Genomic DNA, 20,204 nt, shown 5'->3' with positions numbered 1-20,204 from the left:
ATGCAATCCATGGATACTCTTTAGGCTATGGAGGCTTCTCAGCCTTAACCTCAAGTTTTCAGAAAGATTTAGAAGCTCAAACCTGGAGCACTGCTCACATCCACATGATTTATACATTAGCTAGTATAAAATCCAAATACAAGATTTAGAAATTTGCTTCTTATTTAGCTCACAAATACATATGGATTTTACATGTCCTTGAGTATCTAAATTCTTAAAGACAAACAGCAAGAAAAGGCAAGAATAGCAACAAAAGGAAAGAAGCACAGCATACTGATCAAAGATATACGTAATCAATTGGTCTGTCTAGAGGTTGCTTATTCATGGAAAGAAAGTCACTACTGTGATTGAAATCAATGTAGGCCCAGCAAGCTCTCTTTAAATAAGCAATATTGGGTCCTGTGAGTCGCCTGGCCGCAGCTGCAGGCTCTGAGAAACCCAGGCTGCACAGAGCATATCTGTTTGTGTGGGTCGATGCACACTGCTCTCTACAGGGCTGCTTTTGGGAGGGCAGCAGCTCAGTCTCTGCTCTTCCAGGACTCTGCAAGCTGAACAAACCTGCCCCAGGGCCATCCCACACTCTCTGAACAGTGCTTAATCTCCTGACACATGACATGGATTTCAGGCTCTCATCTACAGCAGAGAAATGCCAGCCAGTGACATACAGAAAGCAAATTCAGCCCCTCTGAAAAAATTCACCTGAACTATAGCTGTCTGGGAAGACTGTCTTTCCATCTTGAAAAACTGTAATAGTCTCAGATATTTTCTCTTTTGACACCAAAATGTAAGCAAAATCTATGTGGTCTTTCAAGGGATAGGAAGAGAAAGACCACCAAAGCTCAGTTAATGTTGAGCCTCATAAGATACCACAGATTTGCTGTTTAGTTCCTTACTTTGTCTTTCCAAGCTCCAACTCTCACACCTCACTAAGGGATTGTGTGTATTCATACAAATCCACTGAGAAGTTCAGTCTAATAGGCTTTCCTTAAGCACAGTCTCCTTGAACTTTGACGTAGTTAGGCAGATCAGGGCTACCAACATTTTGACTAAAACAGCTCACTTAGCACTGAGACGGACACTGAGCTTGTTCTTGGAGCTTGCTTTCTTTCTTCCTTTTTTTTTTTTTTTAAACTCAGTTTTCTTGTTTCAAATTAAAAGTTCTAATTCTGTAAAGCAATCTTCCATTTTAGGACACCAAATATTTACCTCTACAGAAGAATTTTTAGGAATAAATAGTTTTGATCAGATTAGGAAATACATATCACTCCAACAATATTGAAAAAATACCCTTAAATTAATAGCTCATTTTTCAGCTCTCAAATGAACGATACAGCACCAGACATAGAATAGCAATCTAGCTGCAAAGGTTAAAAAACCCCCACAATCTAAGCTGCTTTCCAGCCATCTATAAAAGCATAGAATCGTTATTAACATTAACCAAAATTTAACAATTTATTGCTGCTACTGAGTTATACCACTGGCCTGCCTGCAAAGCAGAATATCATAACCAAAAATCACCAGGACAAGCAAAGTGAACCAGCATAGCTCAAGCCAGCTGAATATACAGTTTGGATCCCATTTCCTTAGCCAAATATCAAGTACATGTCTGAATGGCTTTTTTAGCAAAATAGCTCTTTTTCAGTTACATTTTTCACTTTCTTCACTTTGAAATTATTTCCAAAGTCATTCTCTTTGGGTTAAAAAAAAGATCTTGGCCTCTATCACTAACCTCAGCACCTCATGGATGCCCAGATGCAAGATTTATGTTTCCCTTCACATAAAACTTAGTTATGGCAAGTGTCAAAACCTACTGGCAGTTCCACTCCACAGTGCTGTAGTAACATAACTCATCTCATTAAGCAGCCACCTCTTGCACAGACAGAAACTGTCAAAAGGTGTTCACGATATCCTCAACTTCCTGAGGCTGCAAACGGCTTCATCATTCACTTTCTTCTACCAAGGAGCTGAGAGTGCAGATGTTCCCATTGCAGTCAAAGTTCTTGGACTTCTGTCACCCCAGGTCAGGCATGTTTGCATCATTGCATGCCCTTACTCTCATATAAAACACAAAGACTCGGCATCACCAGCAAAAAAACACTCCATAGCTGGGAGTGATCTTCACTTGCCTCAACTGGAGATGCTCAGATATACAGTCAAGGAAAAAAAGCCACAGCTGGGGGTGGGGAGCTGGGAAGGGAAGGAAGAGAGTTTATATTGAGTTGCCTCTTTTTCAGGGCAAGAGGGCTAAAAGAGGCCAGCTTCCTGTGGTTCACTACCCTCAAGTAAACAGCAATCATCTGCTGTTAAAAGTGAGAGCAAGGCACATTACAAAGGAAGCTTTGCATGTGTGTTTATTTAACTGCATACTATTCTGAAGCTGCTAAGGATAGTCTTGTGGCTAAGTGTTACCTTTAATCTTACTTTCCATTTCCAGCCCTTGTTGATTTTCCAGCTGTCTGCCTTGCACAGCTTCACTTTGGTTTTCAACCACCGTATTTTATTTATGGCACCAAGAAATCCTGTACCTTTCCTTCTTCTGACTTGGAGTGCACGAAAAAGGATTCTAAAGCAAGATTTGCAGGGAAAAGAAACATGCACACCATTTATTCAGATGAGAAATATTGATTCAATTTATCGGTGTCCTGATCAGATTGTATGTATACTGTACCCTATCAGACAGGTTTATATATATATATTTGTGTTGAACTCCTGAGAAATACTATGTTATTCATGAGGCTTATTTCCTATCCTAGTGAGAAAAATAAAATTTTTCTGTGCACTTTACAACCCTAGATATGGAGAATATATTGTGCTAGTAAAGACGGTAGCATTTTTTCCACTAGTTTTTGTCCTTATCCTTTTAGAAACATTTGCTCTATGTGGAAAATGAAAGCTCAAGTGTTTGCATGGTGATATCGGACAATGATCTCAAATATATTATAATGCTTTCTGTCCTGAAGAAAAACAACTCCATGTGCAAATATCCCCCAGGGAATATGCTTGGACTGTAAACAAAACAAAAATTATACAAGAACCCCAAGAGACATCCCATTTCCTGGAAAGCTGTAACCGTGGAGGAGTGAAAAAACTAAAAGCAGACAAATAATTCAGCATGAACTCCCAGGGCAATGCTAGAACAGACAGCAGTCTTGCACTGCAAAGCCAGAGAAGTATCAAAGTGGGGAGATGATCTTAGTGTGTAAGATCTCACAGGCTGGTGAGACAGACTGGAACACAGCCTGCCCTTCAGCTTTCTGCATTGTAAAAACAATGTTGGACAGTTGGACAGAGGGCAGAAAAATAGCAAAACAATTGGGTTTGTTTCCTTTGGAGGGTGTGGCTTGAGAAATAGAAGACAGGGACAAAAAAGCATGCAATGAGGGAACATGATTTTTCTCACAAGAGATGTGAAAGGGTGATGGGATCACAATATCAAAGCACCTTGAGAAAATGCTTGGTGCCAGAGAGGTCTTTAGACTATTGAAAAAAGGCACAAAGAAAGCCAACTGTTGAATGATGAAGACAAATTCAGCAGTGACAGTGATCAACCATTGGAACCAGCAACCAGAGGAGATAGTGGCTTTTCTACCTCTTAATATTTTCAAGACTTCATGCTTTTTTGGGAGATAAACTTTAGCCCAAAGTCAATTATGTTTTATCCCAGTGCAAGCTACTGAGCTGCATTAAATGGGTAATGTAATTGTCTGTGACACAAAAAAGGCCATAAGAAATAATCTAATGGTTACTCCTGGAATTGCACTCTATACATTTAGGATACAGATCTCAAAGCACTCTTAGACGTGACAGACCAAGGAGACACAGCCATTATCCATTGTTACAGATAAAGAAAGTGAGCCACAGATTGCTCCTTATCTAATTCATGTCAGAGTCCTACTGGTTGGAATAATGCTCCTTTATGAGTATAAAGCTTGCTGAACTTGATCTGCACACTCAAAGAGCTTGATCCTTTGGAGACAGTGAATGCCCCTCAGTCCCTTTAATTTCAGAGACAGTAGGAGTTGCTAGGCATTGCCCAGATGATGCTCAGCACTAAACTGAAAGCAGCTTGTAATGCATTTTTTTTGGGATCAGACTCAGAAAGCAGTCCAAGGGCCTACATATTCAGCAGGTTTATTTGCAAATACCCGATGACAGAGAATTTCTCTTTCAATACTTGAGCAATAAAGACTCTGCTTGTCACCCTCCCCTCACTGTGTACTACAGCTATAAGGACTGAGTTTCTAAACTAATGAGAAGAATAATTAAAAGAGCTGTTCCCATCTCCAGCTATCAGTGACAAGCTTTGTTTCCTCCCTAACTTAGCACTATTATGTGCTACCTCTGTGAAGAGACAAAACCCAAGTTATGTTTTGGAAATCTGCAGAAGATCCTCTGATGCCAGCAACAGGCTCTTTTAAGGATGTTCTGTGAAGAATTACCACTGAAATGTAGAAAAAAACCTTCTCAAACCTTGGTTGGAGTTTAGCAATCAAACCAAACACACAACATGTGTGCAGAATGTCATTCCCTGATGTCCCTGAACTATAAGATAATTATGATTTATCTAGTCCTCCTTAAGAATTTCTAACCCTTAATTCCTATATTTTCTTCACATTTAAGAACTATGGCAAAAGAGTTCCTGAAAAGTAACCTCTAAAACACAAGTATCCAACTGCACTTGTGCCACTGGGGTTGTCTTAGCACTTCAACTATGTCATGAAGGCATTGCCCTCTCCTTAAATCCAGTGTGCTGAGAGTTTGAAAAATCAAGGTCAGTATGGTTCACAGAGCAAAGATTTGGCCAGGGTGCCAAACAGCACACAAAAAAACTTTAGAGCCACAGTGCTATTACAGAAATCACAGCTAGACAAATGTACAGTCTTAAGTAATGCAAGCTTACACATTCCAAGAGTGAGCATTTCAGAATGGTTTGGGGCCAGCTGACATTCATTTAGAGTATCTGCTTTCCAATTCCTTTTTTTCAGAGCCCAAAGTGAAGGAGAGCTGGCAGTGGTAAGTTTCATTGTGCCTACAAGGGGCACAGTGTTCTACCCCAAAATATAAACACTGGCCACAGCATACAAAATTATACACAAGACTGCTGAGATCACTCTATCAATGGTAACATTCTTGTCTTGATACATGAAAATAAGAATTTATTTAGACTGCAACATTCCAGGTCACAAAACAGTCAAAGAAGAAAATCTGAAACATATATTTTTATTCTAATCTGTTTGGAAACCTGACTCTTATAGCTGGAATGGAGTATAGAGGGGAGAGTGACGAATATATGATATATACACGTGTGTGTGTGTATGTTCTAAAAGGAAGTGACAGACTTGACTGACATTTCAAGCTGAACATATTTCTTGGGAACAAGACAAGTATGAAGCCAGGATTATTCTTAGAGTTAAATCTGTTCTCTCAGAGCACTCTTCTGCAAAAGACATGGACATCTGCTGTAGGACACAACATACAATAGCTCAGTACAGCTTTATCCCTCTCAGCAGGTTAATAGCACAGGTCAAACTCCCACATGAATGCACCTGCCCAGCTTCCATTTCAGAATTGTTTTGCATCTGGAAGCTCAGGAAGAAGAGCAAAGCAAGATCTTGCCTGCCTGAAAAATACCACAGAGACAAACCTCAGTGGATGTGCAGATGCCTGCTTACAGTTCTCTTCTGACACCAGTGCAACCCAACCTCAAATTCATTATTTCAAGGCCTCATTAAATTCCTTTATGCCTTTAAAACACAAGTTCTGCTGAGAAGATCTCCTGATATGCAACTTTAGTGTACAAAACAACTTCTTTCCTCTATTAGCAATTGATAGCAATATTTGGTTTCTGAGGCTTCCCTAAAATATGAGCTAACCTAAATTTATTTATTTTTTGTAAACTACCAGTTCTGCTAATTGCTCTACAGTGCTTCTTGCTAGTTCAGGTATCTTATGCACAATCTGACCTGTGCAGTCTCGAGTCCTCTTCCCCACCAGACACTTTATTAGAAGTGAACTGCAAATTATTGGTTTTTAAATAAAAATTTGTTTCCAGACATCCAAAATAAGAAAATACACAGTCTAAAAGATAACATTTTTGCTCCCTCACAAATAAACAAAAAAAAAAGCAATGAAACATTTTCTCACCACCATAAATAAATTAAATAATTTTTAAATTGTTACTGACATTAAGGCTCTTCTTCATTTTCTTTGTCCCTTGGTGGCTGTAAACAATTTTCAATTTCAGAGCACAGGAAGGGAAGCAGTCCAAGCCTAATGCAGTGCAAAATATATGTCACTGTATTTTATAAATACCTATTTTGTGTTTCTGATGAATTATAGTCCAGCTTTCTCTACTGTTTGCTAAATATATATATGGGAAATCAAACTAGCATCAAAAGCTTGCAAAAAATATTTCTCTATATGCTTAAAACTATTCTTGCCTAATTAAAGCTTTTTGCTCTGAGTGTCTAAAGCAAAATAAAACAGCAAATCAATACACCTTTCTGGTGCTTATAATGGACCTTTCAAATTATTTCAAAGCATATTTTATTTCCACTTTCATATCTGCTGTGTTGTATGTTCCCACTTCTTTGGAAGGCACAACCACCCAGAATGTCAATGGATAGGGCCATTAGTCACTTTTGGAAGGACTTGTGTTGGCTTACATGGCCTCAGATATGCCTTAGATATGAAATATAATAGTTTCCATATTTTCAAACCAGCAACTTGTTGTTGTTTTGGGGGGTTTTTTTGTTTTTTTTTTTAATAAAACCACCAGTGTATTCTACAGCTCCATGAGTTCATTCCTCAGAATGGTCTTTGTGGAGCTGATGCCTTAATCTAGGCCTACCTTGTTTTGATAAACTGTGTCTCACTCCTCCCCTTGTTTTATTTTGTGAGCTGGGGGGAGAGGACGGGTTGGTAGTTGGTTGGTTTGGTGGAGCGGAATTTGGTTTGTTCACTTTTTTGTGGTTTTTTTAAGGTATTTAATCATGATCAAGACACCAGTTATCAATTCAGGAAACTATGTTTTGTATTTGATTAAATTAATGTCCATCAACCAATTTCTTGATGGCAGCATTCATGTCACCATTGATGGAACAGTGACTCTTGAAAATAACAGCCCCATATTATTAATTCTTCTGATATTCCAACAGAATGTTTAAATCATTATAAATTAATTTTGCACTCACAAGGACCTAATTAATATGTATTTCCACAGGAATTCATGAAGATCTAGTAATTAATCAATTCATATCAGTTCTAGTTCCCAAGGAGTTTAAATCAAGTAAATCAAGCAAATATTCCCAAACACCAACTTCATTAAAGGTTGCTGTATTTAGAAAAATAAACCAAACTAATATACTGACATTCTAGGGTTCCCCCTTGCCACTTGAAAAGAAATTCCTCAATTCTTTACTTGAATATCCATTCTAGCAATACGGAATTTCTCATGAAAATAGCATTCACAAAGTTGTGCTTACATAAATGGTTCCTAATGCTGTTCAGTGCCCTAATACACAGCACATTTCCTAAACAGAAATATTGTTTGTTTACAGTTTCAGCATTTTGTAAATTCTCTGAGTTTGTATATCAAAAGATAAGCCCATCATGTGAGTTCCTCCAAAAAGTCAACATAACTGTACACAAACTGTGACCAAACCAAAAATCATTTTATGGGGATATGAGAGCCTGTGTTGATAAATTTAATTTCAATAATAAATCTTACTCTTTTGAGTAGAATTGCCCTCTTCCCTGCCCTGCCCCTCTGGCCTCCCAGTATTATGCTGCAGAGGATAACACATGTCATTTTAATGTTAAGCAGAAGAGTTTAAACCACATTTAAACCAGAAGACTGCGAATTTCCCAATCATTACAATATAGGTGGAGGTCTACACTCTACACTAAATGGCAGCATTACATTGACTTCAATACAATAATACTTTTAACTTGTACTTGTGGAATTTTTTTTTTTCCAAAAAAAGGAATCAGATGTCATGGATTGCTGTGCCTTCCAAGGTATGAACCCTCATTCTGTAAAACTACCCACCCAAACACAGCCATCAAACATTTTTAAATTCCGTATCTGCAAGTATGGATCACACAAACCCCAGATTCACTGTAAATTTAGGGGAAATACGTGCCACATGTGGAACAGAAGCGAGCAGGATGCCCCACTTTGGTTCCAGCTGAGGGCTCAGAGGAGGATGCCATTCTAGTCTCCAAACCAGGGAGATGCTGTGGGAATCCTGTGGCTCAGTTACTGTGCTGCCTTTAAACCTCGTTTAGGAACCAAAATTATCTCCTCTCAGTACTCACGGTTTTCCAAAATCACTCATTACAAACACAACTTTCATTCTGAGCAGCCACAAAGCCTGGAAAAAGTCCTGGCTTCTCCACTTTTGACTTAGGTATTTCATTTTACCAAAAAGCTATTAAATTCTTGCCCACAGAGATTTACCTGACTTGTGCCACTTATGTTTTTTCTTACATTCAGATAAATAAGCCACTATAGGAAATACTGGACTATTCAAAACCAATGTCTTTACCATTGAAAAGAGATCCATTTATTGCAGAAAAGACCAAGCAAAACAGCATTAAGTGCTATTGCTTTTTTCTGCTTTCTTGTTATTCAAGAGCAGCTATTCAGCAATATATTGGAAGAAAAACCATAAATATCCTCTTTTATTTTAATTATTGCTGGTATTCTCCCTCTTACTTGGGACAGCTCTCAAATAGCTCAAATACCTTTGAGGGGAAACAAATCACAAGAGACAGGTCAGCTAATACAGACACCTGGGGATGAGTGTCAGCAGCTGCATTACAGATTTCACGGGACACATCCAAACTATCCCAGTGATCCCAAAGGAGCACCAGTTGAATGGTGCCCTAAAATAGCCCTATGGCACAGGGTCTTCTGTGCAGGACAGCAACCACTCAACAGCAACAACAACTGCTCCAACTCCTGGGATCAGTCTGAAAGGCTATTCTATAGTCAAACAGTATAAATTTCCAAAGAGATATTTTTACTTACTGGTTTTACTTATAAAAAAATTTATTTTCCAAAGGAAATCATTGCAGATTATCTTGGGAAAAGTTGCCTACGCTGCCAAGATATTTTGTTTGCTGTCTGTCTCATGTTCTTTAGAAACCCACACACCATATCCTCCTAAAAGGCCTCCATTTCTGTCTGTTTACTGCATTGGAAATTCCTCATTTTAAACTGAGTGACATCCAGAAAACAGCCACGCTACAAAGCTTAGCACAGTAAATCAGCCTGAAGTAGGTGTCTCACTGGGCCAGGAACAGTAGGGAGACTTCATTTGTAAACTGGTTTCCACAGTCATAAATTAAATTTTAAAGGCCTGGAAGACATGTTCACAAATGATTCACATAATTTAAATCAGCTCCTTTGCAGTGCTGAGATTTAGGAATGTTCGTGGAGTTTTGTTTTGTTGTTTTTATTTTAATTTATTGCTTCCTGCATGGTCACTCAGAGAAAGGAAAAAATAAGCCAGCTGTACACTATTGTACTTCAGACCTCAGAGAAAGGAAAAGAAGCTTCTGGGTTCACAACCAACATTCACCACAGGTAATAAGCACTGAATTATGTGCCTCTGACTTCCAGCTCTGAACTGTTCACAAAAATCCACTTGCTTTCCAGTGGTAAGACAAAAGCGCTCCTAAAGCCTTAATGGAGGTCATCAAATCAGAATGGAAACATTCATCAGGAACACAAATAGCTTTGCAGGAAATATTATGGTAAGTGGAAAAACATTTAGTAACTCATAGAGTCACTGCAGTCTTGACCTGACAAAAGGCTGAAGCTGTTGCAGTTTGAAATAGCTTTTGTTCATGTTACACGATTCTTTCCATTTTGAAGGACTCCAAGAGCTTCCTCATCAGAGGCCTATTGGGCACTGGGAGTGTTTGTTCTTAACCAACATGAGGTACTTTTTAACATGCCTGTGGTGTAGCTGAAAAGGAAAGGCTGGCTTCAAGGCAGGGACAGTCTGGTCCAGCCAGGAATGGTTAACAGGAAGTAGTTGTACCTCAGTCCTCTTCAAGATAGTTCTATAAGGAGCAGTTCTATAAGAAATTTTAACCTAAATATTACATGTCCCTTACCTGGATTTGGGTCACAACCCAAACCACAAGCCTCTGCTTTTGAGATATTTTTGTCTCTCTACAATTATCTTCTTTACATTCCTCCATGATGCCTGAAATCCTGCTGCAGGTCACATCCAAGGAAAGACCTACCACTACTTTTTCTAGGCTAGAACTTTATTTATTTTGTATAGCCAGGAGATCAAAATGAGTTGCATATGTGGTTTGTGGACTCCTCTGAGTGCAGAAAAATAAACCCAAGTGACCCTCAAACAACATATGGAAAAGAAATTAAAGGGGAAATGATGATATGATTAGCATCTTGAGACAGCTAGAGAAACCCATGGGAGCATTATATATATACTCCTACACCATTATAAACCCAAATCTTAAAACAAAAAGTATTTTTAATGATCACATTATGTTTTGCAGATCTAGAAGAACCCCAAAATTAATGTTTCTAATCCTGATCCTTCAATCAACCAGAGACACACAGACAAAAAAAAAAATTTACCACCCAGTAGTTCTTAGCTATTTTCCACTGACCTACTACCATTTCCTCTCTTTGGAATTCCCTATTAATGCACCAAAACCTTCACTGATACAGAAAATGTTCTACTCTTTTGAAGCTTACACCTGCAAAGTCGTTTGGTCTTGTGAGTCTGTAACCTCAAAAAACCCCCAAAGACACACACACACAAAAAATCCAAACACAAAAAAAGAAAACTAAATGAAACCCAAAAACACACACAACACACACACACAAAAACAAAAACCAAACCAAACAAAAAAAAACCCCACCAAACAAATAACCCACAAACCAACCAAAACACCAAACCCAAAAGAAACAGAAAAAAAAAGCTTTGTTCTCAAACCCACTGATACCTAATGGAGGGCTCAGTACGTTACACAGCTACAACTACCTTTCTTTGGTAAGGCAAAATTAGTTCTTACACTTACTACCCATTATCTACTGGAAGATTTTCTTCTGCAGCAGTTGCTGCTGAACAAAAAAAATTAAGCTTCCAGAATACTGAAGATACACTTGTGCAACCTGTGTAATAGGTCTTTGCCCAAAATCCCTTTCTCAGGAACAGGAGCAGGCTCAGGAACATTCAGGGACCAGAAGACAGATTAGATGTTCAAATAGTGTATTTTCAGTAACATAATTTTTTAATATGTATCCTGAATAAATGTTTCCATCTATATTACACCATCAAAGAAAATCAAATATGAAAAATGTGTCTTTCTGGCCAAGTCATGTTATCACTTTAAGATTAATAGTTTTCTTTAACATGATAAGTATTTCAGAACGTAGCCAGGTCTCTAAAGACAGAGGCCTTTTTAATCTACCAAATATCAAACAGGGACATTTACCATGTGGTACAAAGTTCTACCAAGAGTTCTTGAGGAAGGAGAGATTAAATTTGCCTCCAAGGTCTATTCAGCCCTATAACTATTTCTCTATGCAGGAGTTCTTCCTCTTGCTAAAACTTCTGCTAGCAAAGTTGTGGTCATACACAAATTAATAACTCAGTGTTAAGCTAATTTACTGAAATAACTCAAGAGAAAACACAAATATACCTAGAGGCTGAAGTTATGCTTGTTATTTCAGCTACCAACACTTTCCTTTTTCCTTTCTTAAATTACAAAGAATATATTTTGGAAAGTTTATTAAGTAAAAAGTTAAGGAGGAGATGGCAAATGTTATATTAAAAACACTTCTGTACACCAACCAGCATTTCACATCTTTGTCCCTGTCCATGCCAAGGGCCTCCTATTAAAAATAATTTTGTATAAATTTCCTTTATTTGATATGGAGTTTCCATTAAGCAAATACTTCTCACTTGGATGTTTCTTTCTTTGTCTTGCATTTTTCTAGCTATGGATTAGCAAATTTTAAAGGGACTGCAGAAAGAAAATCAAATAAAAACCTGGCTTAGCATGATGTCCTTGATTAGGACCTGTAAAAAGAGGAAATTAAGGATGGCAGTGACAGCTTGCTACTCTATACTCAATTAGGATTAGCCTCTTTGTGGCTATGGCTCATGCAGGATGTGCAGTTATCTAATACAGCCCAATTCTGGCAGCAGAACAGTTAGAATGCAAAGCATAACTTAAAACAGACTCTGGAAATACTTTTTTTTCTTTTCATTGTGGCATCTTCAGCAGATTTTAAACAGAAGTCTTGAGATCATATCCTATGTTGAAAATCAAAACTCATATTCTGAGCCCAAATGCAGCTTTTAAAGTACTTAATTATGTGAAAATTTAATACAATAAGACTGAAGAAAGTAAGTGGAGAAGGGCTTTGGTACCTACACAAAAGCCGAAGAAAAATAAGTGCTATATTTAAGCATTAAATCCTAAAACTGACCTCTGTTCTGTGGTGAGCTCAAACCAGGCTCTTATGTCAATTATTATGTCAATTATGTGCCCAAGGTGGGCAAAGCTCAAGCACACCACCACCAATATTAAATCTTGCATGTCTCCCTTTTTTTGAATAACTCACTTCTAGCCAAGACTATAAGAATCTGGCAGGATTTTCCTACCTAACAATAATCATCACCCTTTCTCCCCAGCTGGTCTGCAGGGCCTCCTGGTGAGGTGGCCACGCTGCAGAGTATAGCCCTAAGTCAAGTCACATGCAGATTAAAATACCCCTCTTCCTACACATTTCCACCCTTGGGGCTATTTTTTCCTCCAGAAACACATTTTTAAGCAACTTTCTGTTTCACTGATGATAGATCAGGTACTTCAGTGGCAGCCTGAATGACAGTGGAAAGGAAACCCACTACCTAAACAAACCTCCGTCTCTGGAAGCTTGTGAATTGCCTCTGCCAAGGGCTAGGTGACTGTACTGGAAAATACCACTCTGGTTTGACTTTATTACATTATTTCATGCTGTTGGCTGACTGTTAGAGACAGCCTGCTGCACTGGTCTGATGATTGTCTGATTTTGGGACATTCTTACACATGTGTGCTCTGCTCCTGCACTCTGGTCTAGCCATCACCTGCAAGGGGGAAAGAGTTAAATCCCCTCATCTTTTTCTTTTTGTTATTAACAGGATCATTTCATCCCTCCATTCTTAACTGATAGAATTTCCAGCAGTTCTGTTCTTCCTCCCAAATTCTCTTTATGTTAAATTCAGTATCTCTCAATGTGATTTTCAATAAAAACAAGAAAAATATACTTTTAAAAGAGAACATCAAGTTGGGCCGTTGGATGTTATCCAGTGATCAGAACTGTGGAGACGTCTGGTCATTTCAAGCCCAGCCAATTAACAAGCTACAGTGACAAGCCAACCAAATACTTTTCAAAATGATATATTTACCCTTTAGTTTGAGGTCCACATTGTGTCGCAGCCAGGGATAAACACCATAGTTGGACATATCTTCAGGAATAGGGTTTTGATATATCCAGCCATCACATGCAAATCGATAGAAGTTCTCACACGGATCTATGGATTGATTTATCTTGCTCAGGATGCCAGCAGCTGTAAAAAAGACACCACATAGATTTTGTGGAACACTTTTTCCTAAACAGAGAATTACACAAGGCTACAGTCCAGAAATGATGATTAATGAGAAACAAACAAACAAAAAAGACGAAATATCTGCAGTGAATCTTCTTGAGTGCCATAACAGCAATGATGGCTGAACTTAGCAGTAGATGAACATGAACTGCTAGAGCGAGACACCTGAAGACAGGCTCTCCATTGTTGCCATCACAGAATTAATTGCCTGTGGAATTTAGTAGCAATACATATTAAGTAGATTGTGATTAACATTTCAGTAACTATGAACTGCTTACCTCTAGCTGAATACTGCATAAGAAAACAAATCAAATTCTGATCTACCATTCATTGGAAAAGATAACTAGTATTTTCAGCTCCATTTCGTGACTGCTTCCCTACCAGTTACTATTGCAGGTGAAAGTGAGGCAGTAAGCAAGACATCAGCCTGAAAAGCCCAAGAGTCAGTAGCTTTGAGTACCTAATGATAAAATCATAGAATAGTTTGGGTTGGAAGGACTCCTTAGAGGTCACCTAGTCCAATGTTCTGCAATAATCAGGGACATCTTCAACTAGACCAGGTTGCCCAGAGTCCCATCCAGCTTGACCTTGAACACCTCCAGAATGGGGCCTCCACAACTTCTCTGGGTGACCTATGCCAGTGTTTTACCACCCTCACCATAAAAATTTTCTTCTGTGTAACTAGTCTGAATCTACCCTCTTTCAACTTAAAACCATATGAAGTCTGTGCCAGATCTGGTACAAAAGCATCTCTGTGCTGAACAATTCACTTGCTAGTTGTCTGATTACTGGAAAGGAAGCAACAAAATATACCTGAAGGTCCAGTCACTCAACATTTTTTTTCATATTAAAAAAAAAGAAAAATAACTCCTATGGGAAACTTTGAGTCAACCTAGTTAGACTAGCTAGACCAAATTAAAACATGAATTTTAATTGTACAAAATAAACAAAACAGAAGCAACTTGAACAGTGACTTTTTAAAAAGTTTGGAGTTGTTGTTCTTTCTCCCTCATTAAGTTTTCAGAGTAAAATGTATAATGGGAAAAAATTAAAGGGTACAAATATCTCATTAACATACTATAATCATGATATGATTGAGAGGATAAAATTGCTGCTTACCAGCTTCAATGCATTCTGCAGTCAAACAGTACTGTTGCTTCGGATGAAACTTTATAAGACCTTGGCTAACTGCAAAATGGAAAACCATAATGAGATAATTTGCAATGAATTTTGACAACTGCAGCCAAATGTTGTGTTCTTGATCATTCCAATATCAGTGCAGCCTCTGGTCCCAGTGCCTCTCTGACTGCACTGATTTAGAGCACTTAGAATGTACATTAAGTAAATATTTAGAATGTATATTAAATAAATACTGCAGCTTGTACAAATAATTTTCCCCTCCTGATCCCGCTTTCTCCTTCCCCCCTCTTTGCTCACAGGCAGCACAAAGCAAGGGCTGTCTCTGCACAGTGCCTGGAGTAGCATCACAGTCAGCCCTACTCACTGACAGTGAACACCACCACGATACAAACAATTCAGCACTGTTAGCATCCTCCAGAGCTTGGAAACACAGGAGAATAGAATGGCTTGGGTCAGAAGGGACCTTAAAGATCCTCCAATTCCAGAGCTCTGTCATGGGCAGGGACCTTACACTAGACCATGGTTGGAAATGCAACACAGAGCAGTCTCCCCACCCTCGGCAGGGTTTCCACAGCTCCCCTGAGCTGTGAGGCTCACAGTGCTCTGCAGCAGCACTGCACCGCCCAGCACAACCCAGCACCAACAGGACGTTTCCAGGGTCTCCTTATTCCAGCCTGGAACAAAGCAGATTGTAATGGGCACAAGGATAGCCGTGCTTTATAAGGCACAACCCAGTTTCTGTCTGAACTGTCTCCCAAAAGTATTGTAATTGCATTTGCTTCCAAAAACCTTGCTGAGAAGAACTATGAAATTGTCAGTTAATTTTGCTCAGCTTTTAAAAATGTGTATTACAACTGCCACTGAAATTTAAGCACAGGAATTGCTAATGTCAGACACTGCTCTCAGGCAGCAAATATGCAGATAATTGATACTTGGGACTAGGGAGGGAGAATCCCAAGGGGTAGGTGAAATAGGACTCACTAGATGTGTTCAGTAGGCATAAAAAATGTCTCATTATATCCATTATCTTAAAACAGTCCATAGCAAAAAATAAAAAAAGCAAATAACACTGAACAAAAAAAAACCAATGATGGAATATATTATGGTACCATAGCTTTAACTGTGCTGATAGTTATAAAGCAATTTCTGCTATAGTTATATATTGTTCAAGAGTGATAGAAAAATGCAAAATGGCACTTCAGCCCCGGAAAATTTTTTTTATACGAAGTCCTAAACTAGAATTGAATATAAAGCTGTTTCATCTCTTCCAACCTCACAGTTTTAATGACAATTAATGACAGAAGCAGCTGGATTTCAATCAAAGGTTCTCAGAAAATGGGAATGTGAAACTATTTCTGGACAGCTTTTCCAAAGCTTGCATTGGCTCAGCGAAACACAACACCTCAACCACCTTTGTAAATTAGCCAAGAAATACATAAGATTTTGAAGTATACAAAGGTTGTAATTGAAATATTGAAGAACAGTATAATGTAGAGAAGTGGAGATCTCCAGAATATGATTTTGAGCCACTACAAATAGGAACTACAAATAATGGATAATGTTCCTTTTAATTAAGTGTTGCACCCCTCCCAACTCACCTTCTTCCCTGATTAGAATTTAGCCTTTTAGAATCCATCCAGATCTTGAATGCTTGCTGGACTTTTTTTCTTAATAAAGCAGAGACAGGAGGGAAAAGCCCAGACATAATTTCATTCTTAATCTGAAGTAGCCCTTGTGTTTTTGATACTTATAAACAAAAGCAAAATCCCATTTCACTGGGAAACTTACAACTTTATCATTAGAACAATTTTTTTAAAAAAATCTTTGGCAGTAACGTTTCCCTTTTAAGTAACAGCTAATTTTGACAGGAAAAAAAAACTGCATAGTTTTGTTCTCTTGCTTTTTTATTGTTAAGAGAACTAATCATTACATTATTACTTAGTCATGGTTATAACCCTCAGTGTCCTACTTGTTCCTTTATAAGCCTGTTTCCAGATTATTAAGCAAATCCACACCACAATTAAGTCTTAAAAAAATAAATCTATAAGGGAAAAAGCATACAAATGTAGAGATGCAAGTAATGTGAACATTCCTGTGATGTAAGAAGCCCAAAAGGACTACCAAATCAGGAGGGGAGGCTCTCAAATAGAGATTCAAAGCTGCCTGACTTCTCACCCAAGGGAACTGGACAGCAATGTGCTTCCTCCAAGGAGGAGGTGGCTCCTGCCCACTCCTACCAGAGCGTCACAGGCAGGACTCCAGCAATGCTGAGCCACTGCCCTGGTAGCTCCCCACTGGAGTCACAGTGTGGTCACAGCCAGCAGGAGCAAGGAACAGTAAATAACAATACCCGATTCTCCCACATCCTCATTAGACTTTGTAGGAATTAGGAGAAGAAGAAAGCAGGAGAAAGCTGCATTTCACTCCTCAGGCTGGAAAATTGATTTCAGGTGTACCAGAAACAGCAAGTTTTGCAGAGTAAATGAAAACTGAATAAAAAAAGAACATCTTGAGGTGCCTGAAATGTTTCACATGGACAGAAATAATAACGTCCATTTCTATAGTTTATTAAAACTAAAAAGTTGTTAAGCTCAAACTTACAAACAAAACAATATCACAATGAAACATGGAAACACCTAGTTGAAAAAACGTTAAACCAAAACAATTTAACTTCTTTTTCCTTTGTTCTTTAGGTTGAAAATTTCAGACAATTTTCAAACAAATCCTAAAAGCATTTTGGTTGACCCAAGGCCAGCATTTTTATTTTCTTAGCAGTTATGTCAATGAAAATTTTGACACTGGGTCCCTGGCTACAGAACATGCCACAGGCACACTTGGAAAAGTATCTGCAAGAATTAATATATTCGCTTGAATTTTCACACCTGGCCTATGGATAAAGCAGTTCTGTCTCTGAGAAGCTGTGGTGGTAAATGTCTATTGCTTTTATTGCTCTAAGCAATAAACAAACAAATAAACAAATCTAGTGCAGGCAAAAAGAAATAAGGTCTCTCCATTATTACTCCCTGGTGTTTATCCTGCTTTGAAAAACTTTTTTTTTTCCATCTAGAAATTTGAAGATTCAAACTTGCTCATGGTTATAAAAAGTTTTGTTGATTTGAATGGGACCACTAACACAGAAGTTATTTGCCTGCAAATGTTGCAGAATTTGCTCTAGAGCAGAAGTAGTCTAACCAAGAGTGAGCCTGGTGCTTTAAATATTCCATAGAAAACCTCACATTGTTTTCTTAGTTGTGACTATAAACAAAGCAGACCTTTCAAACAAGATCACAAGATCATAAAGGATTGGAGGAAAGCAAAGATATGCTTAGAGGCAAGGTTTCCACCAATCTAGAGAAATCTGTGTTGGTCAAAAGAAATGAAAAGTTGGGCTGAATTATTCCAAAAGAGGATCCAACTCTGCAAAGTTCTTACAGGATACAACACATCTTCCTCTTTACTTGGAGTTTCCAGGCATATTTATACTTCTACACATCATTTCAGAAGTGTAGGCATATGCTTCCAACTGATAGTCTAACAAAACCAATCTACAGGTAATTTCAAATGTGGGAGAAGAAAAACAAAATCCCTTCTCTGTTGGATCTAGTTACAGCTTATATACCTGATCGAAATATTTCAATTTCATCCTAAATGCACTCTTTATGTCTTTTGCAAAGGCAACTTTGCAATTCATCATAGAAGAACAAAAAGATCTAAAAAATGTGCATGCATATGCACTATTGACGTTTCTACAGGAATTTTAGTCAAGCCCTAAATGAAAACCAAATGAAGGAAAACCCAAAACATTCCATAAAATGTGTGCACTATACAGATTCATTTTCAGGGAACAGAGAATATTACTCCACATCGGTCACAACCTGTGAATCTGTAATCAGCATAATCTCACCTGTTTCTCTCCGTCCTGTGAAAGAACCCAGTTCTGGTCAGAACACATTCAACTGAATATCCAAATTTAAATTCAGCATTCAAAAAGTTACATGAGATCATATTGCATCTCCCAGCTCTAGCATTCCCGCAACAAGAACTCCTTTACTGACACATATCCCTTTCAGGATAAATATAAAATGGGGGGAAAGAAAAGAGACTGAGGTTTTCACCAAAAGATGTCGTGAAGCACAAACAGCGGCACCCAGCAGACAGGCTGGGGAGGGTTGTGCTCAGGTTAGTGTCAACGCTTTCACTTACCCAAGAAAAGCGCGGTGCCAAGAACAACAGTGCCACTCACAAAGACACCGAGGGCGATCCGAGTGGCTTTGCTGGCTGCTCCCCTGGCCTCGGGGACTGTCTCTCCTTCCATCGGGATAGCTTGGGACGTGCTTGCTCCCGCAGAAGTATGGTTTTCCCCTGCTGCTGTTGTGTCAGAGTTTCAACTGTTCACAAACTGTGCCCATGAGCTCTCCTCCTCCTCTCTCCTATTTAAAACTCTAGGTTTCTGTCATGAACCATTTCCTAGGCACTTCCTGCTCTCTCCCTCTCAAAGCAAAATCACATGTAAAATAGTAGCTGTCTCCTACGTTTTCCTCTGCCCAGGAGGAGGAAAGGCAAGCGGTGGCCACAGTTCGTGCAGCCCTTGCTGCCTGTAGAGCCTCTATGAGCCAATCACTCAGCAGTCCCCCTTATCAGGGGTTCTGAACACGAGCATTTCACAATGTCGCTGAACAGATGTTTTAACTATTCAAAGAGCTGCAAACCCTTTCCAATCAAAGCAGGATTGCTGACAACTTCTACAAACACAAGTCTGATGGAAGGTTTTCTTTTTTTCTCCTTGCACTTATTTAAAAAGACTAATTATCTGCTGACTAAAGTTTTCTCCTTTTAAACCGTTGCTTCTGCATCATTTGGCTTCACCAGAAGAGGTACCCACTCAGCAGACAAATCCCTTTTTAAAGCTTCCTAAGAACTCTCAGACTATCATGTAGCATTTTATTTTGGGAATTTGGTATGTGACACTGTGTGCCAAAAATCACAGTCAAGCAGCACAAAGCAATAATCAGCACAACCTACAGAATAGTCCTGCTCTAAAAGCTAGGTCTGCTTTTTTCCAGGCAAGATATTTCAGTCCTTGCTGATACAAAATACATTTTAAGAGATGATCCTATTCTTCCAAGTCAAGTACTGCTATAAGCTTAGTGGAAAAGTATCTATTTGGCACTTTAAGACAGTGGGGAATTTAAAAAAAAGTCTTATTTAGATAGATTTCTCAGTGGAGTAGACTTGATAGTCCCCTCTCCATGTACCAAACTTTCCCCATTTGTTAAGTAACAGAATTAGTCATTTCAGGGTGAATTCTCTGAGTGTGACATTCCGCCCTCTGAGGAGCCCTTGCTTTCTCCAGAGCTGGACTCTCATACAAAACAAAAGGATGCAGGGAGTGGCAGCACCATGCTCATGCTCTCAACAACA

The 20,204-nt window shown here is 38.7% G+C and overlaps 1 protein-coding gene across 1 annotated transcript in view; it reads right to left on the bottom strand.

The window, feature by feature from the left end:
- The window catches only part of PHEX (phosphate regulating endopeptidase X-linked), a gene marked incomplete at both ends in the record, with an annotated part of 96,231 nt that extends 77,133 nt beyond the window's left edge, over positions 1–19,098 (bottom strand). Inside the window, 3 exons of the mRNA XM_082277732.1 lie at positions 13,443–13,604; positions 14,763–14,831; positions 18,987–19,098. Coding sequence (XP_082133858.1) covers positions 13,443–13,604; positions 14,763–14,831; positions 18,987–19,098 — 343 coding nt within the window. The remainder of the gene's footprint in view (positions 1–13,442; positions 13,605–14,762; positions 14,832–18,986) is intronic.
- Positions 19,099–20,204: the final 1,106 nt, after the last annotated feature.

The sequence above is a fragment of the Coloeus monedula genome (genome assembly GCF_965178545.1).
Source record: "Coloeus monedula genome assembly, chromosome: 3".
Classification (NCBI taxonomy): Eukaryota; Metazoa; Chordata; class Aves; order Passeriformes; family Corvidae; genus Coloeus; species Coloeus monedula.
Note: the sequence above shows the minus strand (reverse complement) of the source record. Positions and strands in the feature narration are given on the sequence as shown.